This window comes from Culex pipiens, chromosome 3 (genome assembly GCF_016801865.2).
Source record: "Culex pipiens pallens isolate TS chromosome 3, TS_CPP_V2, whole genome shotgun sequence".
Lineage (NCBI taxonomy): Eukaryota > Metazoa > Arthropoda > Insecta > Diptera > Culicidae > Culex > Culex pipiens.
In genome coordinates this window covers 78419647-78446196 of record NC_068939.1, presented here as the reverse complement: position 1 = coordinate 78446196, position 26550 = coordinate 78419647, and the positions used below count along the sequence as shown (strand labels likewise).

Genomic DNA, 26550 nt, shown 5'->3' with positions numbered 1-26550 from the left:
AAAATTTTGAAAAAGTTACTTTTTGCGTTTCTCTTTGTTTCGTCGTCCGTGTCTGTCGCGGGTGACCATGAACGGCCATGATCAACGACAACCAACTTTTTAAAAAATTATTTTTTCGTAAAATCGCGATAACTCGTGATGTTTGTAAGCAAACCCCTTATGTCTATATATCAAAATTTTTGTAATTGTCTGCTCTACAACTTTGTAGAACATTGTTACACTCTAAAAAATAACCCTGCAAAGTTAGAAAAAACACGAAATTTTAAATTGAAAAATGTTGTTCTGAATGAAAAAATGACCCTTCTGTGTCAATGTAGATTCGAAAAGTACATTAAATTTCCCTTAAAATGACATGTTCCAAAATGTATATTTTTTAGTAGCAGAAGTTTTGTGTGTGAGTGCTATTTTCAAACAGTGCAAAATTAACTCTCACAGCAAATGACATATTTTTCACATGATTTACTTCCGCTGTCAACCCCTCTTTCAACTAGCAAACTAAATTTAGTCTCATCCAAGTCAAAACGAGAAACTCGCTGGAGCGTGGTGATCCAAAACAAACCGCCAAGGCCAAAAAGACACCTCTGTGCCAAAGATTCACTCCGCCAACGCAAGGGGGCAGCATCAAACGAAAAGTGAAGCCACCTTCCCCACCCCCGACGCATCATCATTCAGGGGACTCTTCTTTGGGCGGCGTCGAACTCTCGGCGCTCTCCGATGCTGTTTGTTTACCAAAACAAAGTCGTTATAATTAGCAGCAATTAATCAACTAAATTGTTTTCTGTGACTTCAAATACTGCGTGAACTAGCTTTGACCGTTGAACGTTTTCAGCAAAAGTTCACAGTGGAAAATGATTTCTTTTTGGCAACACTGCCACCAGTAGAGTAAAATTCATTTCCTCTAAAAGCATTGCCTCAAATTCGACACTAGATTAGATTATGGAAAGTAGAAGGAAAGCGCCAATGATAAGGATATTTCTTTTCCTGCTCGTCATGGCAGCATCACCTCCATCGAAAATCCCGGGGTTTCTTTTTATGTTTTCCCTTCCTGCAAAAGATTCAACTCCAGCGAGGAATGACTCCCACGCGGAGCCAGGATTTTATGCTAATGCCCCGAAGGTTTATCAATAAAAAATACGACCTGAGCTCTCGAGAGCTGACTAAAAGCTTTTCCACTTATCCGTGTTTGGTCCGTAAAATCCACCAGATTTTAAGATTCCAGAAGCTATCCAAACTTTTTTTTTGTACCCTCTCCTCAAAAGTGATAAAACTCGATAGTTACCCCAGTTACCAATCCGGACAACTTTTGAGCAAATAGATTCACACATTCCCCAAAACGAGTTCCGTCCCAACAAAGCACAAAGTCAGCAAAAAGTTCTAAAGTTCCCCCTGCTTTTTTCCAATTTCCCCCTCAACAGATCTGCGGACGGCATTTGACCTGCTCGACCGGGACCAGGATGGCCACGTGACGCCCGAGGAGCTGCAGTTTATGCTGCGGAATCTGGGCATCCACGTGCGCGACGAGCTCATCGACGACCTGCTGCGGGAAGCCAGCCGAACAGGTGAGTTCCGGGGAAAAATGGGAAGGAAACTTGAAGAAAAGTTTAATTGACGGGAATTGAACTTTTGTAGGAAAGAATGCTTTTTGAAGATGTACGAAGTATAAAATGTACCAGTTGAACTTTTTAGCACTCAAATGAGTGCTATAATTAGTCAACAAACAAATTTTAACTTGACTATTTAGATTATGAGTTAAGAATTTGAAGCTTGAAAAATAGTATTTAGAGAGCAATTCTCTACGGAGTCGGTCTTTTTTTTTAAATTTTAATTTTTGTATTTTTTAATCCGGCTGAAACTTTTGTGGTGCTTTCGGTATGCCCAAAGAAGCCATTTTGCATCATTAGTTTGTCCATACAATTATCCTTACAAATTTGGCAGCTGTCCATACAAAAATAATGTATAAAAATTCAAAAATCTGTATCTTTTGAAGGAATTTTTTAATCGATTTGGTGTTTTCGGCAAAGTTGTAGGTATGGATATGGACAACACTGAAAAAATATGATACACGGTAAAAACAATTTTTGGAGTTTTTTTATTCAACTTTTTGTCACTAAAACTTGACTTGCAAAAAACACTATTTTTTATATGTTTGAGTGGACATTAAATGCCAACTTTTCAGAAATTTCCCGGTTGTGCTAAAAATCTTTGACCGTGTTATGAATTTAAAATCAATACTATTTTTTTCAAAAAATCAAAATATTGGTCGTAAAACATTTAAAATTTATTTTTTGATGTAAAATCAAATTTTCAATCAAAAAGTATTCTAGTGAAATTTTGATAAAGTGCACCGTTTTCAAGTAAAAGCCATTTTTAGGTGACTTTTTTGAAAATAGTCGCAGTTTTTCATTTTTTTTAATTAGTGCACATGTTTGCTTACTTTTGAAAAAAATATTTTTGAAAAGCTGAGAAAATTCTTTATATTTTGGATTTTTGACCTTTGTTGATACGACCCTAAGTTCATGCAAAGATTTAAAAACAGGAAAATTTATGTTTTCTAAGTCTCACCAAACACCCACTATTTTCTTATGTCGATATCTCAGCAACTAATGGTCCGATTTTCAATGTTAAAATATGAAACATTCGTGAAATTTTCCGATCTTTTTGAAAACAATATTTTCAACAAAAAAAAAATCAAGACTAACATTTGAAAAAAGCGTAATATTGATTGTTTGGCCCTTTTGAAATTTTAGTCTTGATTTAAAAATTGAAAATATAGTTTTCGAAAAGATCGAAAAATTTCACGAATGTTTCATGTTTTAACATTGTAAATTGGATCATTAGTTGCTGAGATATCGACATTAAAAAATTGTGGGTTGCTTGGGTGAAACTAAGAAAACATCAATTTTCCTGTTTTTGAACACTTGCATGGCAATATCTCAACAACTAAGGGTCGTATCAACAAAGTTCAAAAAGCTTAATATAAAGAATTTTCTCAGCACTAATTTAAAAAAATGAAAAACTGCGACTATTTTCAAAAAAGTTACCTAAAAATTGCTTTAACTTGAAAACGGTGCACTTTATCAAAATTTCACTGAAGTACTTTTTGATTGCAAATTTGATTTTGCATCGAAAAATGAAGTTGAAAAATTTTTGCGACCAATATTTCAATTTTTTGAAAAATCCAGTATTGATTCAAAAATTCACAACTCGGTCAAAGATTTTTTGCACGACCTGGAAATTTCTGAAAAGTTGGCATTTGATGTCCACTAAAACATATCAAAAATAAAAAAAAAAAGTGCTTTTTTGCAAATCAAGTATAAGTGACAAAATGTTAAATTAAAAATCTCCAAAAAAAATTTACCGTGTATCATTTTTTTTCAGTGTAGTCCTTATCCATACCTACAACTTTACTGAAGACACCAAATCGATCAAAAAATTTCTTCAGAAGGCACAGATTATTGAGTTTTCGTACATCTTTTTTGCATGGACAGCTGCCAAATTTGTATGGAAAATTATATGGACAAACTAATGATGCAAAATGGCTTCTTTAGGCATACCGAAAGCACCACAAAAGTTTCAGCCGGATTAAAAAATGCAATAAATAAAATTCAAAAAAAGACCGATTTCGTAGAGAATTGCTCTATTATGAATCAACGAACAAATTTTAACTTGACTGTTTATTAGGATAATCAGCTAGACATTTTGAACCTTGAAAAATAGAATTTAGTTTAAATTGGTTATGACGAAAATTAGTTTTTACACTACTTCAAGCTTTGTTTGAATCTATTTTGAAGGAAACATAAAAAAGACTTCGAGAAATCGAGCGAAAAAGATTAATTGTATGCTTCAAACAGCAACAAAAATTGATACATTTTGTTCCAGATCATTAAACTAATCCGGATTTTCCAGCACATTTCCGTCTGACCCCAATTTATCCCTTAAATTTTGATTGACAGCTTGATCTCTGAAGCATTCTTCAGCTCGACCACACTCCTTATCGTACTCCTCAAGTGCCTAGTAGTCGCTTTTCATTACAAGGGTTACGTTGCAATTAAAATCTCAATCCTCTCCCCCCACTTGAAAGGGGCCAGGACAAACCAGCCATTGAATAATTCATCGGAAAATTTTCCGGGACGCGAAGGAAAAATTCCTGCCGGTGACAAGTCTCGGCGTTTTCTTTCGCCAAATGACAACGCAAGGTGGGCGCGAAAGTTTTTCCCTCAGTCCTTGAGGGGATTTTCCCTCCCGAGACCGGGGATTAATTGTGGTCCTTCTCGTCGACATCGCATCCGTTAAGGTCGAGTTAAGACAAAGTTTTCCTAGCGCCTTTCTCGCCGACCCGGCGATGGTAATGGGTTCCGACGTGGTCCCCCGTGATTACCCAACACGACAGACCCATAGTTGGTCGAACTTTGACGGCGAGAAATTACTGAACTTGGGAAAGGGGACAGCGGTGAGACTGATGATGAGTTAATCCGCTTAGGACAGCGGTTTTCAGTGGCCTCTCTTTAAGGAAAGTATTGGAATTTTGTTTAATATTTGTTTAGTTACATTTTTCGAATGCTCACTCTCCACTTTAATAACTTAAAAAGTTCATCTTGAAAAAAGAATCCCCACTTGATCGCACGACCACCTTCAAAACCGGCCAATATAACGGCAGCACTGTTTACCCGTTCATCATCAATCTTGCTAGACCAAACAGAGAGCAGCACCTGACGATGCTCCATAAGCTCACCCCTCCTCGAAGGTGACACAACGACAACGCCCACGGTCATAAATAAGTAACTAAATTACACTTTCTTTTTGCCATTAAGCGTGTAATCTGAGGTACACTTTTTTCCCCTCTCACTCGACACGCTCCTCATTCGAAAGGGGTTGCGAAGTTACAGTCAGCCTTCGTGAATTATGGTTTTGCGATTTAAATAAATAGCATGCATTTGAACAACATCTTACCCCTTATATTTCTTCAGTATACGGTCGTAATGCTTGTATAGGGCGTATCCCAGACCTATCTTCATCTCAAAACTCGTCAAACTTCAAGAGAAACTTATTAGGGAATAACATGGAGAATTTCCCTTACCCTCTTAAAAAAGGGGAACATAAACACTTCTGATCTTTCCATTCAAAAATAGTTCGAGAGTTGCAAATATGCCGTACTTAAAGTCGACGCACTGGCCCAGGAACCCAGAACGTACCATCGACTAAACCGTGTTGGGACGTAACTGTCCCCCAAGTAGCCCCGAGGCGTCACCGCTTTGGACCGAAACCAAACGACATCACGTCACGCTCGAAACACGGGTGTATGTGTGTGTGCCAAAATCACGGTGTGTCAAAAAACGGTCATTTCAAATAAAAAAAAATGTTTTTTTTAAATCAGTTGACATTACTCATCGTTTTTTAAATCTTTAAACAGGGCACTGTTTAGTAAAAAAAGTTTTTTAAAGATTTTCAATTGATGAAACTTTGTCCTTTGTCATAAAAGAAGCGATTTTGCATGTGAATTGTGAATATTCAACAATTTGTATTAAATAATTTCCTGATCGTTTTGGTGTCATCGGCAAATTTGTAAGTTATAATCAGGCCTTTTTTAAAAAAAAGTACACAGATTAAATAAAAAATACAATTTCGTTATTTGACTGTTATCTGTTGAAAAAAAAAATTCACAAAACATATTTAGTATTTTATGTTTCATATATAGGAAACAAAAAAAGCATCTTTTACGCCAAAGTTTCTGAAGGATCTGAAATCTGGTACTGAAGATATACATTTTTGAATTTGTTTTTTTTTTTTTAGAAGATCATCTGAAATATTTTCAAACAAAATTTGCAATCGACAATGACGTTACACACTTTTTGCTTGTATTATTATTTTTTTTCGTTTTAAGGTGATGTTTTTCCAAAAATGACCAGTTTTTTGCAATTTAAAAAAACCCTTTATCCCAGAAAAGCAATCATGCAAAAACATATTTTTCAATAGCGTACTCAGAATTCCGAAAAAACGTATTTTTCATCGAAAAAAACACAAAAAAAGTTTTAAAAACCCTGACGATGCTCCATAAGCTCACCCCTCCTCGAAGGCGACACAACGACAACGCCCACGGTCATAAATAAGTAACTAAATTACACTTTCTTTTTGCCATTAAGCGTGTAATCTGAGGTACACTTTTTTCCCCTCTCACATTTCCCATTACTCGACTGTAAAATTTTTTGGACCATGTCATTTTATGGGAAATTTAATGTAGTTTTCGAATCTACATTGACCCAGAAGGGTCACAAAGCACAAATTTTGTGTTAAATGAAAAATGACCCTTCTGGGTCAATGTAAATTCGAAAAGTACATTAAATTTGCCATAAAATGATATGTTCCAACATTTTTTACAGCCGAGTAACGGAAAATGCCAGAGTTTTAAAAAAAAAAGTGTTTTTTTCGATGAAAAATACGTTTTTCGGAATTCTGAGTACGCCATTAAATCGGGCGTTCAATTTTACATAAATGTCCCTTTGACACTAAATTTCTATCCCATCACCGATTCAAGCTGCAAATTATTGAAAAAACCCTCTTTTTTCGCATGTTCAAAAATGGAAGGGGTCGTACCGCCCCTCCGTCACGAGGTATCAAAAAACGGACCTTGGATTCGTGATCAGAGACAAAAGTTACCTGAGGACAAAGTTTCACGCAAATCGAAGAGGGGTCGGGGCAACTTTTCCCGATTTCGTGTGAGTTGGTAGAGAATTACACAAATACAAAACTGTTTTTTCTATCGCTATGTTTATTCTAAAAAATGAATAATTAGATAACTTACTTTTTTCATATTAAAAATGGCAAAAATACCGAAATTATTAGTGAATGAGATAAATAAAAACTATAAAAAAATCCGATCCAATCTAATAGGGGAATTTTCAGTGTAGAATTCGAGCGAGAAGAAAGAATGCTATTCTCATTCGCGAACGAGCGAGACATGTACCCAGGGCTTGCGAAATTTCGACTTTTTTGGTGATAGCTGACAGACCACTCCAATCGTCTTCACCACGACAACCTGATTTTTACATTCTACTTTCGTTCGTTTCACACACAAAGGAATGAGTGCTACGCAAAATCACTCACACAATCATTGACTTCCCTCCAGGAGAAAAATCGCCTAGAGAGCGGTCGTTTGACATTCTACCGAGATTCCGATCATCTCTCCAATGATAGCAATCATATGACTCCTGTCACCAAGCAGCATACACTAGGAAGAGAGAGACAAAAACGAGAGAAAGAGCACGTTGTCTCGTTCGGGCGGCTGCTTGAGTGGCGCTCATCTTTCGTTCGTTTCGTCTTCGTGTTTACGTTCATCGACCGTCGCCAAGCAATGACGGTCATGATAGGCGTTGTGTGTCAGCGATCAAATATCGTTTTGGGAAATGATCGCTGACAGAAAGTTCTATCGAATATTGAGCAGTCCCGTTCAGTGATAGATCCCTTTGCAAGCATTGCATGCACCTAGTCCTTTCCTCTCCCCGCTCGCGCTCGACTTTTCACTCACGCTCTCGCTCTTGACGCGAGCGCCGCTCATTCTACTTCTCGCTCGCGGAGGAGAGCACGGGCAATCGGCGAGTTGCTCGCGGTAGCTCGGGATTCGCGGCGAGAACTCAAGAGAGAGGAATATTTCTCACGAGAGCGCGGAAATTCCAACACTGCAGATTCTTAATGTTAAAAATTGAAACCTTCGAGGAAATTTCAGCTCTTTTTTTAATGATTATAATTCAAGAAATTCAAAATCATGCTCAACATTTTAACAAATCCAAAACAACTGTTTAGGTGTTTAGGTTGGTAAGCTCTTTTAAAAAGCTGCTCTCGAATTTAAAAATTTTGAAATTATTTACATTGAAAAGAGCAGCACTATTTTCACTAAATTTGAGCTCTAATAAGCTGTAACTAAGCAACCAGCAATCCAATCAACATAATTAAAAAATGTTTAAAAATTTCCCCGGCTTTCGAAACTATCTTTACAAAAAAAAACATTTTCCGGAAAAAAAAGATTCAAATATAACTTTAATATTAAATGGGCCTTTCACCAAATAATGTGTCATTTTCGACTGCAAATTTGTTTAACATTGTTTTTTACATTTGGTTTGACAATACGGGAGTTTTTTTAAGAAAATCTTTTTTTTTTCTCCAAATATGAATAATTGTAGTACCAGATTATCGACCATCTTAAACTCTAGCAAATCAACAACAAATTACCAAAATACAAATTGTGAAATCGTTTTTTTCCTTGTGCCTATTTTTCTGAAATCATATTCCAAAAAAATTACTAAGACTCCAAATCGATCAGAATACTTCTTCTCATGATACAGATTCTAAAAACAGGAATGCATGAACAAAGTTTCATTCAAAAAAAAAGAGTAGTCGATTTGCGAGATCGTGAAAAATACCCCGTTTTTAAATTAATCAAAAATAAAATTGTCAATTCTAACACTTCTGTTTGCTTTGATCAAACTGACAAAATTAGTCACATTGTTTTGTTCATAATATATCGAGCATAAATAACACCGTGATAACCATTGAGATTAGGGGGTATGAGTGAGTGGGTGGTTCAAAAGAGGACACTCAGCGTAAAAATTGCCACTGGAAAAAAAGGGAAAAGGATGCTATTTTGTGTGTGGTCACATCGGTAGGGACAAGCAGTGTGAAGTTAGCACCAGAGATCAAACTAAATTGCCTTTTTGTATTTCAACGTGATTTTGATGTTTTACAACGTAATTTGATTTAAGTTTGATCGCCGTTTTTGATTTGTTCATTTGTTTCAAATAATTGAATTTATATTATTTTCAATTATTCAATTTGTGTAACCAAACGGCAATTTACCCCAACGCAAGCCACCCACTGCTAGTCGTTAGTAGCGGAGCGAAGTAGAACGACATTCACGGGTCGAACCGTGCTGATTACCTGTGTCCACCAGCCGGCATGAGTGCCGGTCTATCAAACGAGTGGCTATTAGCAATCAAGCCCCGAGGAGAGGGATTCGTCCTGTTTTTCTTCCTTGGGGTGTGCCACTTTGAGTGTTTGATGAAAGCGTTCGGAGCTTTGTGTTTGTCCCAAGTTGACGAGGTTATGGTCATTTGGATAGTACGGAAATTTATGATTTGTGTTACCTGAAGTTATCTGAACAATAATTAGCTTGCAAAGTTCTTTAATTTCACCTAACTCATAAATATTTTTAAATTTTGCTAGTTTATGCAATTGTGTGATCCTTTAAAAGTTTTACAAAAAATGAAAATTCTAGAAAAATATGCTAAACTGACTTTCGATCCAAAATTCACTTTGTTAATTACTTCAACCAAAATAATGACGAAAGCACTTCATCAACGCTTCGAAATGAAGACATTGCTGGCCAGCCAAACGCATGGTCAAAGTGGGTCAAACGTGTTACCGGACACCCACGCCGACCCCTTGACCGGAACCGGAAAAGGTCATGTTGGCGTAGGATAAACCAACCGAAAACGACAATCGTCGGTCGACATCCAAAACCCAATCAAACATCGTATGGGGTTTCCTTTTGGCTTGGCAAATAGATTTGGTTCCTGAAGCACTTCAAAGACCAATCTCCGAGTTCCCGGCCACGGAAGACAAGGAAGGGCAAACTGCTAATCGATTCCGGACACACACACACACACGAGTGCGTTGCAGTGTAGCCTGTAAGGTCAAACCAATCCACGCCGACACGTAGTCGGAAAGGTCAAGCCATAAAATGCAGAGAACTTTAATGTTTCATCCCAATGTTGGGACCCGATGATTTGTTCCAAATTGCCGATGCCGGAACAGAAGCGACGAAATCAAGCAATTGAATTAGTGTGCGAAGGCCTCCCGCAGGATTCCAGAAGGCGGATCATGGAGGAATTTGTCCGACCAAAAAAAGGACGAACAAATTACGAGGCTTCTGGGGGACGACAAAAATGGCGAAAGAATGCAATGGGGACGACAGGAGACAACAATTTTGGGAAATTTGTGTTTTATTACGTTGACCTGCTCACAAGGGCACTGATTTGGATGGGAAGAGAAATTCGCTTTCTTATGGCGAGGGGAGTTGATCTGAGATGATTGTGCACTGAAATGGAGTATAATTTCGAATTAAAAGGTCCAAAGGTCAACATTTGGCATTTTTGGGCTGTTGTAACTTTGAACAACTATCCCTGTACTGCCCATTTTTTCCCCCGGTTCAGAAGGTCGTTTTTTTTCTACGGAAATCTCTGCTTCCCTTGTTTTATGTTTGTCTTCATTAATTTTTAGTATTTATGTACAGCGATTCTACGTCAAACCAGTAGGATCCAAATCTAAAGTGGTTAGATTTGTCAAAAATAATTTTATACTCCTTTTATTGCGATCAAAAATTGCTTTTTTTACAATTTTCGCAAAAATCAATTTTTTCATTTTTTTTTTTTAGGAACGGCTGAACAAATTTATGCTCGCTACATTGCAGAAGAAAGGTGATAAGTTGGGCTTTTGATGAAAAATCTTTAGACATTTGAAAAACTAAAAATTTAAAAGTTAAAAATTAAGCATTAAATGCTTTTTGAAGATTTCGTTCGGAATCCATGGTCATAATTGAGTTCAGTGCCCTTAAATATTGGCCGCCATCTTCTCAGATCCTCCCATTAATGTAGTAATTTTATACGAAATAGCAACACCTGGTCTTCAAATGATCTATAAATTTAAGTCCAGAACTCATTGATTCCCAAAACTTTCTGGGAGTTTTGGAGTTGAAATAATCTTTGAAAAATATTTGCAACGGCCTAATGCATGATTCTTGCTGAAAGTTGTACTTTTTTGTGATAGTCATGCTTCTAACAAAAAAATGCAAAATAAATTCATGAAAAAAATATTCTTGAGGTTGAACGTGCGAAAATGGTTACAAAAATTAATAAAAATACAAAAATTACAAAAATTACAAAAATTACAAAAATTACAAAAATTACAAAAATTACAAAAATTACAAAAATTACAAAAATTACAAAAATTACAAAAATTACAAAAATTACAAAAATTACAAAAATTACAATTTTGGGAAAAATTGCAAAAATTACAAAAATTACAAAAATTACAAAAATTACAAAAATTACAAAAATTACAAAAATTACAAAAATTACAAAAATTACAAAAATTACAAAAATTACAAAAATTACAAAAATTACAAAAATTACAAAAATTACAAAAATTACAAAAATTACAAAAATTACAAAAATTACAAAAATTACAAAAATTACAAAAATTACAAAAATTACAAAATTTACAAAAATTACAAAAATTACAAAAATTACAAAAATTACAAAATTTACAAAAATTACAAAAATTACAAAAATTACAAAAATTACAAAAATTACAAAAATTACAAAAATTACAAAAATTACAAAAATTACAAAAATTACAAAAATTACAAAAATTACAAAAATTACAAAAATTACAAAAATTACAAAAATTACAAAAATTACAAAAATTACAAAAATTACAAAAATTACAAAAATTACAAAAATTACAAAAATTACAAAAATTACAAAAATTACAAAAATTACAAAAATTACAAAAATTACAAAAATTACAAAAATTACAAAAATTACAAAAATTACAAAAATTACAAAAATTACAAAAAATACAAAAATTACAAAAATTACAAAAATTACAAAAATTACAAAAATTACAAAAATTACAAAAATTACAAAAATTACAAAAATTACAAAAATTACAAAAATTACAATTTTGGGAAAAATTGCAAAAATTACAAAAATTACAAAAATTACAAAAATTACAAAAATTACAAAAATTACAAAATTTACAAAAATTACAAAAATTACAAAAATTACAAAAATTACAAAATTACAAAAATTACAAAAATTACAAAAATTACAAAAATTACAAAAATTACAAAAATTACAAAAATTACAAAAATTACAAAAATTACAAAAATTACAAAAATTACAAAAATTACAAAAATTACAAAAATTACAAAAATTACAAAAATTACAAAAATTACAAAAATTACAAAAATTACAATTTTGGGAAAAATTGCAAAAATTACAAAAATTACAAAAATTACAAAAATTACAAAAATTACAAAAATTACAAAAATTACAAAAATTACAAAAATTACAAAATTTACAAAAATTACAAAAATTACAAAAATTACAAAAATTACAAAAATTACAAAAATTACAAAAATTACAAAAATTACAAAAATTACAAAAATTACAAAAATTACAAAAATTACAAAATTACAAAAATTACAAAAATTACAAAAATTACAAAAATTACAAAAATTACAAAAATTACAAAAATTACAAAAATTACAAAAATTACAAAAATTACAAAAATTACAAAAATTACAAAAATTACAAAAATTACAAAAATTACAAAAATTACAAAAATTACAAAAATTACAAAAATTACAAAAATTACAAAAATTACAAAAATTACAAAAATTACAAAAATTACAAAAATCACAAAAATTACAAAAATTACAAAAATTACAAAAATTACAAAAATTACAAAAATTACAAAAATTACAAAAATTACAAAAATTACAAAAATTACAAAAATTACAAAAATTACAAAAATTACAAAAATTTGCAAAAATTACAAAAATTACAAAAATTACAAAAATTACAAAAATTACAAAAATTACAAAAATTACAAAAATTACAAAAATTACAAAAATTACAAAAATTACAAAAATTACAAAAATTACAAAAATTACAAAAATTACAAAAAATACAAAAATTACAAAAATTACAAAAATTACAAAAATTACAAAAATTACAAAAATTACAAAAATTACAAAAATTACAAAAATTACAAAAATTACAAAAATTACAAAAATTACAAAAATTACAAAAATTACAAAAATTACAAAAATTACAAAAATTACAAAAATTACAAAAATTACAAAAATTACAAAAATTACAAAAATTACAAAAATTACAAAAATTACAAAAATTACAAAAGTTACAAAAATTACAAAAATACCAAAAATTACAAAAATTACAAAAGTTACAAAAATTACAAAAATTACAAAAATTACAAAAATTACAAAAATTACAAAAATTACAAAAATTACAAAAATTACAAAAATTACAAAAATTACAAAAATTACAAAAATTACAAAAATTACAAAAATTACAAAAATTACAAAAATTACAAAAATTACAAAAATTACAAAAATTACAAAAATTACAAAAATTACAAAAATTACAAAAATTACAAAAATTACAAAAATTACAAAAATCACAAAAATTACAAAAATTACAAAAATTACAAAAATTACAAAAATTACAAAAATTACAAAAATTACAAATATTACAAAAATTACAAAAATTACAAAAATTACAAAAATTACAAAAATTACAAAAATTACAAAAATTACAAAAATTACAAAAATTACAAAAATTACAAAAATTACAAAAATTACAAAAATTACAAAAATTACAAAAATTACAAAAATTACAAAAATACCAAAAATTACAAAAATTACAAAAATTACAAAAATTACAATAATTACAAAAATTACAAAAATTACAAAAATTACAAAAATTACTAAAATTACTAAAATTACTAAAATTACAAAAATTACTAAAATTACAAAAATTACAAAAATTACAAAAATTACAAAAATTACAAAAATTACAAAAATTACAAAAATTACAAAAATTACAAAAATTACAAAAATTACAAAAATTACAAAAATTACAAAAATTACAAAAATTACAAAAATTACAAAAATTACAAAAATTACAAAAATTACAAAAAATACAAAAATTACAAAAATTACAAAAATTACAAAAATTACAAAAATTACAAAAATTACAAAAATTACAAAAATTACAAAAACTACAAAAATTACAAAAATTACAAAAATTACAAAAATTACAATAATTACAAAAATTACAATAATTACAAAAATAACAGTAATTACAGAAATTACAAAAAATACCTCAAGCAATACCTACAACTTTGTATATTTGACAAAATCGAATCTAAAAAGTTATTTAATATTTTGATAGCAGTTTCATCCAAATCATACAACATATCAAATAATCACTGTACGAAGTATCAGAGAATTGCAAAATTAATTTTGAATGGAAGGCAGTAATGTTATAACCTTTTCTCAGTGAGGAAGGCAAATAAAGTATAACACATTTTTAAATCGCAATCAACCTACTGGATTCTAATTGATCAAAAAAAGTATAGTTTAAAAAAATGCATGACAAGAAATGGAAATGTCAGACAAATGTGAATGTATATGATTTTGTAGGAGATGGTAAAAATATAATATAATTTTCTAAAAATTAAGCATCCATTCGTAAAAAAACACTCAACTAAAATTCAAGCCCAAGGTCATCCGTGCAGCATCCGCTTCGCAACATGCTGATTTACCCTCCTAGTCCGGGAGACATATGGGGCGGAAGGAAATTCGCTTCGTTAGCGCCTTGCCTCGCCTTGCAAGGATGTACGTGTTGCCATACCCGAGCATGGGTAAATAACAAGGGAAATGCGTAATAATACCTTTCTCTGGTATCAATACCAAATTTTGGTATTCCTGGACCCTTTAAAATTTGTCTTGAGGATTATGCAAGAGCAAAATGTGGTATCATACCAATTTAAGGTATTGTTTTGATATTGCAAAATTGCAGAATTTGTCAATGGTCGAACACCACATATTGGTATTCTTTTGGTATTACAGTGTTTTATCAAATTCCTCTGAAACTATGGGAAAATTTTGACCAATTTTGACAAAATAATTAATTTTGCGCTAAAATGATGTCTCAAAGCGAATGCTTTCATTGAAAACCGGAAATTTCAAACTTGATTTTAAACATTTTTGATATACCCCCTAAAGAAATGACTTGAAATTGTGGAAAATTTTCTAAGTCAGGATGGCACATTTTGGTATTATTTTGGTATTGAAAGGTTTCATCAAATTCCTCTGAAACTATGGGAATTTTTTTTATAAATTTTGATGAGATAATTAATTTTGCGCTAAAATGACTTGAAACCCAAAAATGTTAAAGCTGATTTTAATTTTTTTTTATATATACCCACTAAGATTTTTTTAAAACGTTGAAATTTCTCTAAGTTGGGATAACCAAATACTTTGAAAAACGAGTTAATCGACAGATTATAGAATTTTGGTGAATTTCAATCCAGTTTCATTTTAATAACACTTATTTTTCAATCTTGTTATTTTTTAGAATCTTCAAGAACTTCAAGCACAGGCCGTTCATCAATGACAAATGCATTCAATGTGGTGAAGAATATCACTAAGAACAACATGGAATCATCAGGTGAGTAGATTTGGCTGTTGCATATGGATCATTTCCGTTTTTTCACTAACTGCAACTGTTGCACAAAAAATGGTATGAAAATACCAAATTTTGGTATTTCTTGTGCAAATACCAGCGACCAAAATGTGCTCTTGGTTGCCCAGTAATAGATGGTAAAATACCATGAAATCATACCAAAATCATGTATTTGGAAGACCACAGGAATACCAAAATCTGATTTTCCAAGGGCGCGGGAATACCTAAAAATAAAACCATGGCAAAACCAAGTTTTGGTATTCAAGCAATGTTCAAAAATCCAGAAGACCTCAACTTGGTATTGAAATGGTTTTATTTTGAGGTATTATTTTACCCTTGGAATAACATGGTTTGGTATTGTTGTGCCCTTCCACATACTAGACTTTGGTATGATTTCATGGTATTTTACCATCTATTACTGGGCAACCAAGGGCACATTTTGGTCCCTGTTATTTGCCCAAGTAATACCAAAATTTGGTATTCCCGTGTTATTTACCCCTGCTCGGGTAGGCAAACGAGGTTAAAGCTCAAGCAAAAAATAAAAGAAGCAAGATAAAGTGTCCACACCCCTCACTTGAGAGAGAGATAGACACCCGCACCCGTTTAGTGTTGGTCTAGTGCCTCAGTACACTCGAGCTAACTCTTAAGTGAGATAAAAAAACGAAATTTTGTAAAAATGAAAAAAAAATGCTTAAAATATCAGAAATGTCAATGTTTAAGAGTGAAAATTCACCAAAAGGTAAAACTTTGGACATTCAAGAGCGTCCAGCCTCATCTGGTTAGTCACAATCTGTTGCCGGATTTATTGAGTTTGCGATGTCGTCCGGGTCAAACATAATCGTTTTAAGACATTCTATCGTCCCCGAAGACACACTCCCCTTGTGGCTGCTTGTTGGTAAAACGATTTCAAATGGCTACAGTGGCTTTTAAATCAATTTAAGAAGCTCTCAACGTGCAGTTAAGTTATAGCCTTTATGAATTCATTGATACAAGTTCTTTTACAAAACCGAATTTCATGCACATCGATCAAGTCCAAAACGACATTTCCGGCATGTCTCGACCGGACGTTTTTCGAACAAAATAATCCACTGACTGGCAAAATCCAGATCCAATTCGCCGCTACAAGCTCCATTCTCCAAGTTCAAGTCGTTCGATTCGCGAACCCCCATTCAGTCGATCCTGCTGCTTCATCGTTTACAATACACTCAACGTGACAGGACAATTTCTTTCCGTGTCGTTCCAAACTTGGTTCCTTGCACTTGCCTGGCATATGAATTGGTTCGACGACAACATGTCAGCGAGACACCATCAGTGACGGTGGATTAGGATGTAACAAAAACGATCAATTTTGCGGGAATTTCAGGAAATGATTTCTTTGGGTTACTGAACTCAAATCTCAAATATTCTGCTACTGCAATTTGGATTGGGGCTCATGTCCTGAAATGTCCGCTAAATTGACTGGTTCTGTTACACCCTCCAGTTCCATATACCAAACCAAGTTGGTGAGTTCAAAATAAAAAGTAAAATACGTTTCATATGACTTGCAGAAAATTGCAACCAGTCACGTCTGAGCATCTTCTCGATTTTACTTTTCCTTGGCAAGCACGCTGACTCGAAAATGAAGCGATAGTGAGATATAGAGATTCGCTTGCATCGGCGATCTTCGCAGCAGCCAACGTGGAGGCACAAGCTAGATGCTGCCCAACGAGGCGGAAACTAGCGTGATACGGTTGATTGATTGCATTAGTTTCTCAACGCGCGAGGACATTTAATCGAATGAATGAGGAGTTTTTTCCGGAAAAAATATTTTCAACTTTAGAAAACATAAATGTGGTCATATTTTTCTTTGAAAAAAAAATTATAGCTTGAATTAATCTTAAAAGCATGCTCATCAAGCGTACTTACGAATCCCCCCTTTTTCCAAAACCCCACAAACGAAGCGAGAAGCTTTTAATGCACTTCTTGGGTTACGCCACACGATGAAACCAGATTATAAAACAAACCCGAAGGGGTGGTGAAATGGATTGGAAGTAATCGGATTTGACGCAGCGGAAATGGAACCATCGACGACTACGGCGGAGAGGATTTGTTTGACCCGGACTCGGAGACATCGAGTCAGATCTGGCTCTTGTAAAGGAAGTGTGTATATTCCAGTAATGCAATATGCAGAGCTGATGCAATTATGATGATTGGCAGAGAAAACAAACCTCGCTCGATGTGGGAATGAAAGCCAGATAAGCTTCCGATTTCTTAATTCCTGTTTTTACATTTTCCAAAATAAAAAAAAAATATCCTTTCTTCATATTGAGCTTGACCATGGTCCATAACGGCGCCCTTCCATGATGCCTGTTGTACTACGAAAGGAAGGAATATTCTAGAACATGAATATATTCACCAGACACAACATTTGATTTAAAAAAGTGTTCTTGCCCCCTGTTTTTTCAAACCAAAGTTAAAGGGCATAAATTTGAAAAATATTTGCAACAACATTGCAAGAAGAATTTAAGTTTTTGAAAAATGAAAACTGTTTTCAATTCAAAGAATATTCAGCAATTCCATTTGAAAAGAGCCTAAACCGAAAAAAAAGTTCTCCGATCGGGCTCAAAATTTTTCTGGGGGTTCCTTGGCCAAAATAATGAGACCCGTATTTTTTTTGTTTGTCCATTAGGGTGACCTACGCCGTGTTAGAGTGGTCTGAAAAATTGCAATTTTCGTAATTTTTCGCAAAAACCTCTTTTTTCGACAAATCATATCTCCGCGCCATTTCATCCGATTTTAGCTGTCTTAGACGCAAAAGAAAGGTGATGAGTTTAGCTATTTGGGAAAAAATAGTAAGAAGCTTCAAAAATTTAGCTTACCATTTGAAAAAGTCGCATGAAAACTTAAAATGGCGTTTTGACCGTGTCTGGACCAAAGAGCCTATGTCTGAAAATATTTTTATCGGATTCCTCGGAAAATTTCACAAAATATATCAAAAATTTGGCGATGTCGAACCGTACGTTTTGGAGATATGATTTTTTGAAAATATAAACTGAGTTTTTCGACGCGCCACGCGCAAAAACGGGAAAATGACGAAATCGGCAAAAAATCAACTTTTTTCACTAAAACTGCGATAACTTTAAAATTTCAGCGATGACCTATAGATGTTATGGTACCAAAAGTTGCGTCTTTCAATTACAAATACCCAAACATCTATAGGTCATCGCTGAAATTTTAAAGTTATCGCAGTTTTAGTGAAAAAAGTTGATTTTTTGCCGATTTCGTCATTTTCATTTTGAAAAAGTCGCATGAAAACTTAAAATGGCGTTTTGACCGTGTCTGGACCAAAGAGCCTATGTCTGAAAATATTTTTATCGGATTCCTCGGAAAATTTCACAAAATATATCAAAAATTTGGCGATGTCGAACCGTACGTTTTGGAGATATGATTTTTTGAAAATATAAACTGAGTTTTTCGACGCGCCACGCGCAAAAACGGGAAAATGACGAAATCGGCAAAAAATCAACTTTTTTCACTAAAACTGCGATAACTTTAAAATTTCAGCGATGACCTATAGATGTTATGGTACCAAAAGTTGCGTCTTTCAATTACAAATACCCAAACATCTATAGGTCATCGCTGAAATTTTAAAGTTATCGCAGTTTTAGTGAAAAAAGTTGATTTTTTGCCGATTTCGTCATTTTCCCGTTTTTGCGCGTGGCGCGTCGAAAAACTCAGTTTATATTTTCAAAAAATCATATCTCCAAAACGTACAGTTCGGCATCGCCAATTTTTTGATATGTTATGTGAAATTTTCCGAGGAATCCAATAAAAATATTTTCAGACATAGGCTCTTTGGTCCAGACACGGTCAAAACGCCATTTTAAGTTTTCATGCGACTTTTTCAAATGGTAAGCTAAATTTTTGAAGCTTCTTACTATTTTTTCCCAAATAGCTAAACTCATCACCTTTCTTTTGCGTCTAAGACAGCTAAAATCGGATGAAATGGCGCGGAGATATGATTTGTCGAAAAAAGAGGTTTTTGCGAAAAATTACGAAAATTGCAATTTTTCAGACCACCCTAACACGGCGTAGGTCACCCTAATGGACAAACAAAAAAATACGGGTCTCATTATTTTGGCCAAGGAACCCCCAGAAAAATTTTGAGCCCGATCGGAGAACTTTTTTTTCGGTTTAGGCTCTTTTCAAATGGAATTGCTGTATTTATAAAAGAAAAGCACTTCATAAAAAATATTTCAGATGAGCTTAGAAAATTTCCTAAATGTGTAACCTAAATAGTCCTCATTTTTCAACTGACGATATCTGGGACATTAACATTAAACATTAAAATATGCACTTTTAAAATAAAATTAAAACCTTATTTGATGTCCAGACAAATAATTTAAAAAAAGAATACAGTCATCCCTCATATTCGGAACAGTTTACAGATCGGCCAATGTTCAAAAAATCATAGCAAATCGATAATTGAACTTAATAATTCACTTTTACCTTCATTTGGAAGCTTTTCTTGCGATCTTTCGAATGCTGTATCGAACAACTGCAAATTTTAACTTTTATATCAAGTTTTTGAAGAAAAACTTTGACCCTTGAAATCCACAAATTCGGAACACTTTTTTCTTACGGATGTAAACAAACTTTGTTTCTCTCCATGAGTACATAATTTTTACAAAATAATGACTTCACGCACTGAAACCAATGAAACTCAAACTTAGTTTTGTTTTATAAATGATCTGATAACTTTTTTTTGAAAAATATCAGTTTAATTCAGGTGTTCCATAATTGTGGGAGGCACAATAACATCCCACAATTATGGAACAGGCAATTTGGAGGCAGTGTTTTTCTGCTCAGGATAAAATAGTCTTGAAATGAGGTTTTTTGTTCAAAAAGTACTACTTTTACTAGTAGAAGGGGCATAACTTTTGAAATACTTTTCTAAACTTCAAAATATCAACTAGGGTCTTGTGGGATCCCAAGATGGATCGAATGAGACTAAAACAGTTCAAATCGATTCAGCCAGTCCGGAGATAATTGTGTGCATATTTTTCGGTGCACGGACTTACAGACATACACACGCACAGACATTTGTTCAGAATTTGATTCTAAGTCGATAGGTATACGTGAAGGTGGGTCTACGAGGTCGAATAAAGAAGTTCATTTTTCGAGTAATTTTATAGCCTTTCCTCATTGGGGTGAGGAAGGCAAAAATTATGGGAGATATGTTTGTAGAAAAGAAAAGTCAATAAAAATTTTATTTACAAAAGTAATAATATCTCCAAATTTATTGGCATTTTCAGTAGATAGCTTATTTTATTCAACAAGGCTTTGAAGAAATACAGGGTTAAACATTTTATTTTAAAGCTTTATTAAAAAAAACTGATTTGAAGAAAAGTACATGGACGTTGCGTGGCCTATCCAGTACTGATGGCGTACTCAGAATTCCAAAAAACGTATTTTTCATCGACAAAATACAAAAATAGTTCCAAGCATTCTGCTATTTTTTGTTACTCAAATGTAAATTTTTATGGATCATAACATTTTTATGTACTTTTCGAATCTGCAATAAAAAATAGTTCTAAATGAAAAATGACTCGAAAAGTACATTAAATTTCGCATAAAACTACAAGTTGGTCTATTATCTCTTCAAATAACCACAAACTAAATCTCACACTCACGATTTTATCCCCGCAACGTGGCCCCAACCATATCGTGGCCAAGGGATATTAATTAAATCAAATCAATTTGTATAATTGTTCACCGGGAAGAATGATTCAATTTTCCGTTCTCGCCAGTGACGACGGCTTCGCTCATTAGTAATGACCGGTGGTGGTGTGGTGGTGGCCACTTGTGCCACAGGAAGCTCTCCAACCGGGAATCCAATGAAGCGTGCGAACCTCCTCCTCCTCCCCGTCAATGGGATTGCTTTCATTCCGATTCCATTTTATTCACCTCATTCTGTCTGGTGCTTAATTTCCTTCTGCCGGTTTATTTTAATTGAATGCGGCGAACTGCTCACAGCGCGTTCTTCCGATCCGAACCCCAATCGAGCCTTGAACGGGGAGCTTTTCCTAAGAGTTTTATTTTCCTTTCGCCGCTCAAAAGATGCAAATAAGTTTCACAGTCGAAAACATTTTAAGTCGTCTTACGGCGGGGAAGCTTTTTGGGCTTTTTGGGTAAATCCCCAACCTTTTCCAAGTCTCGGTTTGCTAGTTTTTGGATTTAAACGATCGAAACGTGAAAATTGGTTCCATAAATTGAACGCCGAACCGCTGAGCCCCACAAGCGACGAAAATTAATTGGAAACAAAATTCAATTAAACCAAATTGAAATCCGGCACCGGTCGACCTTGGAGGGTGAAGCACTACAAAGTTTTGTCGAAAACGTGTGTTGCTTTTATTGAACCCTTTCAGCTGAAATTCGTTATTATTGAGACGAGGGGCAAATATCGTGCCCTTTGAGCGAATTATTGGAAAAAGTAGAACGCTACCTCATCTTGCAAGGCGCACATTAAATGTATCCACCGTCTTTGATATCACGGAATGAATCGATTCCAAAAACGCTGATTTTCATATTTCGCATTTTGATTTATTTGCTTGAATAATGAGTTGGTACACAAAACGAAGAATTATGGCTTTGGGATGTTTTTTTTAGATCTTCGTATTTTATATTTTTCCATGTGATTCAGGGGATCGAAAAGGCATCTTCTGAGCCATAGAAAAGTATGGGCAGACATTATGCCTCAAATTTATGATTTTTTTTATAAAAATAGTAAGGCCATGGCAAATATTATTTGAAGTTTATGTCTTTCGAAAAAAAAATGAAATTTGAAATAACAAGCCATGGTATTAACATTTTAATGCCAAAGAGTTTTAAAATGCATGTTACACCTGCCCAGCGGTCGTGCTTGAATGATGCTGGATAATCTGGAGTGATCGTTGAAATTTACTAAAACCAAGTACACCAACGAGTAGAGCAACTTTTTGTGAACATTTCTGTTTATTTTCACTTTTATTAAAAGTTATGTTATTCCTTTTACAAGCATTTAAAAAAAATATTTCCCAAATGCATCCTAATCAGTCGAGTCGAGCATTAGGCCACGCCCATTTTCCTATTTTCAGCTTAGTTCTTTTTTTCTTCCAACGCTCTTTTGGGTCTGCTTAGTGCTGCCAAAATTAATGAAATTTTAAGCGAACACTCACAAAAAGTAGCATTTATAGAGAAAACTTCCTGGCTGCACTGGCTCACTCCAACAGGCGCTGCTGGTGGTGTTGGTGGTCACCCTTTGTTCTTTATTTGCCTTCGCTTCTCGCTTGGTTTTCTTCATCCTTCGATTGGAATACACAGCTAAAAAAGTAGTAATCCAGCTGCGTGTAAAAGGCCTGGGTGTAAAATATATTTTGCATTATTTTATGAAATTCTGTGTAATATTACACCCTGAAATATGTAGCCCATCAGTATGGGAAACCTACTTGACCGAAATGTCAAGCTCATATATGCGTTTATCCTTTCAGCTTTTCATCGGTCTGATGGCCGAGTGGGCTAAGGCGCCAGCCCATACTGTTGGTGCTGGGTTTGAATCCCGTCGGTTGCAGCTTTTTTTTGTGTTTGCAAAAATTGTACATGCAGTGTGTAATATTAAGTGTTTATTTTGACGAAGGTGATGTGCATGCTTTTGCATGCGATTTTACAATCGGATTTTTTGCTGTGTAGGTCGTCAAAGTTCAAACGTCAAAAGACTTGGCACGTTTGTTTTTTATGGCGCTTGCTAATTATTTACATGTTTGGGATTATTTTTTCAAGCGAGCGACTAACTAATGTGCAAAAGAACATGTTGCCGGTAGTTGTAAACAATTTTATATCTTGGGCGCTTTGAAATCGTTAGCGCAAGTGAAAAGATATTGATGGCGACTTTCGTTAAGCAGTTAACCTCTAATCTTGCGTGTGGATGTGTGTGCCACCAAAATGATGAGAAATGGTCTCGCAAAATATAAATTATGATCAAAAGTGCATTAAATTTGATCTTTTTGGTCAGTAAATGGCATAAATTTGCGTGCTTACTTGAGGCGGTGCTGTTGCTGGTAAGCTTATAGCCTAAATAGTATTTTTGGAGCTTTAATCGAGCATCAAACTCTTCATATGGCGAAGATAGGTGTTTGATTAGAAAGGATATATTTCCCCTAAGACTTCGACTTCCTTTAAAATTTGGAAGTTTTTTGAAAAGTATATTTTTTTGCCCCCTGATTTTTCGGACCGACTTTGAAAAATATTTGCAACGGCCTAATTAAAATAAAAACAATTTATGCCGTTGCAAATATTTTTCAAAGTCTATGTCGTCCCTTCAATATTGGCTCGAAAAATCAGAGGGTAAAAAACAATTTTCAAGAAACTTCAAAATTTTAATAAAATTATACGTGCAACTTAAGATGCATTTTCCTGAGTTGATAATCTTCTTTTGCATGATTTGTAATTTTTTTCGAAAAAAAAATCGTCAAATCTTTTTTTATAGTGTACTGTGAGAGTTATAACCACATCATTTTCGATTTTGAGAAAAAAAAAGTATCAATTTGTCGATTTTTCAATAAAAGTGCTTATATATAACCATCTATGAAAATATTTTATTTTCAAATAGCTGTGAAAATATACCAAAAAGCTTGCCAAGCGTCATCCAGACAGCCCTCAATTTTCAAAAGCAGATATCTCTGAAACTAATAGTCCGAGCTTCTATGTCAAAATTAAATCATTCGTGAAAAACGTATTTTAAAATTTTTGAAATCATGACAAACTTTTTAAAATCGCGTAATATTCATTTCTTGATTTTGAAATTATCTTAATATTTTAACATTGAAAAGCTGACGTCGATGTCTACCCATTTTTATATTTAAAATAAAATCCATTATTCTTTCAACTAATCTCTATTTAATTTCAGAGTATGTACGACTTTGAAAAATACTTGAAAGTTACTGGCTTTTACTTTCATTCAACACATGTTTTATTATATTTTGTATTTTGATTGGGGTCATCCATAAACCACGCATATCAAGCATATTTTTAGATTGTCAAACTTAAAGTTAAAGTTCTAAATAATTGGACCAAGGACTTAATGTTTACTTTTTGAAAAGTTGAGTCTGATTTAAAAAAAAATGGAGATAATTTGTTTGGAGGGATCAATTTCAACAAATGATATACTTTTTGAGACTGAAATTCGACCAAAAATTGCTTAAATGAACCAACAAATTTGTCGCTTTTTTCTTGATACTCAGAATTTCTGAGTCTGAAAACATAATTGTTGCAGTTTGTTTTTCTATAAGAGGCTATATCTCAACAACCAAAGACCCAATCTTCAATGTTTTTGATGCAAATATTATAGAATATTTCGATCCTTTCGGGTTTTTTAAGAAGGTCAAGCTTAATTATGAGTTTAACAGGAAACAAGATCACTTTTAGGTGGATATATCTTGAATACGGTGCACCTTACTGTTTTATTTTAATTTTGTTTTTTGAAATGTGTTTTTAATGAAAAATTTACGTCAAGTTTTCGATATTTTCCAAAAAAATACTTGGTGATCAGTTTTTGTAAGACAAATTAAAATTTACAAATTTACCACATCGCAATTAATTGCAATAATTGAAATGCTTGATTTTTATTCCACCGTTCAAACACCCCAGAAAAAGCGCGTGCCGCGTTCGACTTGGAATTCCAAACTCCTTACCTACAACCAACCTCATCGGTATTAGGTTAGCATGCAACCCCATAGCCCGAGGAGCTGAAGCAGAATTAATCAACGAATCTTGAGAGGGCGGAAAATCCACATTGATAAGCGCCGATTGAGCGTGAAAGCGTGAGAAAAATAAAACATTCCAAAATTATTCATTGATAGCATTTTCTCACGAGGGGATGGGGTTATGTCGGGGTTTATGAGTTAACCCTTGGGGTTCTAAGCACTTTGAGTTTGTGATATTTTCATTGATTGAAATTTTTAATTCAATTTTCAAATCCCATTTTTTTTAATTTTCCCGTAATCTTTATATTTATGAGAAATAGCATAACTAAATAAATCAACGTAAATATAGACGTAAACTTGTAAAAACATAAATCAATTGATCATCATATTTTTTTATATTTTTAATGCAACTTGCATTCCCGCTCAAGGCAAACTGACCAGAAATGGGAGCGCGCGCGGAAAAGCGCCAATAAATCTCGCACCATCGTTGGGATTTATCGCATGCCTTTCATTTTTTATTACTATTCGATCCAATCACGCGGGCCATTCCACGGTCCGGGGCTTGGTTCATTTTTATGGGAAAACGCACCCGGAGAAGAATGACCGGGTTTTTTTTTGCCCCGGAGTAGCTCACAAAAAAAACCGGGAATAATGTCCCGATGCATAAATTACACCGTGGAAATTCCGTTTTGGGAGCATTTTTCCGGAGTTGATGGTATAGTTAGGTGACAGAGGACACAGTTTTCAAAAAAGGCAGCGAAATAATTTATTTTTTGGTGTCATAAATTACTTTAAAGTTTAAACGTTGTAGTACATAACAAACAGCAAACTGTTGAGATAAACTTTCCGTTTGTTTACTTTAATTAATTCAATTTTTAAATTGATTCAAATTTTACAAAAGCTCAAAAGCACACCACAAAAGCTCGCCACAGCTTAATTGCCCCTCTAATTGCACCCAATTTCAAAGTTTAGCATTTTCTCGGCGCAAAGTTGTCCACAATTGGTTGCTGGCTTTTCTCCGTTTCGTGTCACTCTGTTATCTGTCTCTTATTTTGGCACCCCCTCTCAGAAAAGTCTAACGAACTCCCTCCCCCCAACAAACCCCAGCCACCCAGAGGCAGGCGAAAGTTAATTAGATATCGCTTCAAGTTTGGTCTGTTTTTTGTCGTTTTGGGGGTGCTGATGTCTTGTCAGCTTTATCACACACCCCCATCACCAAGAATGCCTTCTGGAGGGGAGTGATGGCACGAGGGGTTGAACTTAATTACATTTTCTTGGACTGGACGAAATGAAATGAAATGAAAAATAAACATAGGGACAGTTTTGGTGCGAGGTCCTGTGCAAACGGCCACAATAAACAGGGAGCTTAAATTCTTAGATTAGATGAATGGTGCTGGTGGTGATGACCGTCACTGCCAGGAGCAAAAAACGTCGTGGCCTCGTGAAGGTCACTTTAGGGAGATTAAGAGATAGGGCGAATTAGGAATAAATTTTAATATGCCAAG

At 33.5% G+C, this 26550-nt stretch overlaps 1 protein-coding gene across 8 annotated transcripts in view; it reads left to right on the top strand.

Annotated features, from left to right (window-relative positions):
* Positions 1–26550, top strand: part of LOC120424784 (calcium-binding protein E63-1) — a 173856-nt gene that overhangs the window by 129483 nt on the left and 17823 nt on the right. For all 8 annotated transcript variants that reach the window (XM_039588986.2, XM_039588987.2, XM_039588990.2 and 5 more), the window contains one exon: positions 1416–1559. In XM_039588986.2, coding sequence (XP_039444920.1) covers positions 1416–1559 — 144 coding nt within the window. The remainder of the gene's footprint in view (positions 1–1415; positions 1560–26550) is intronic.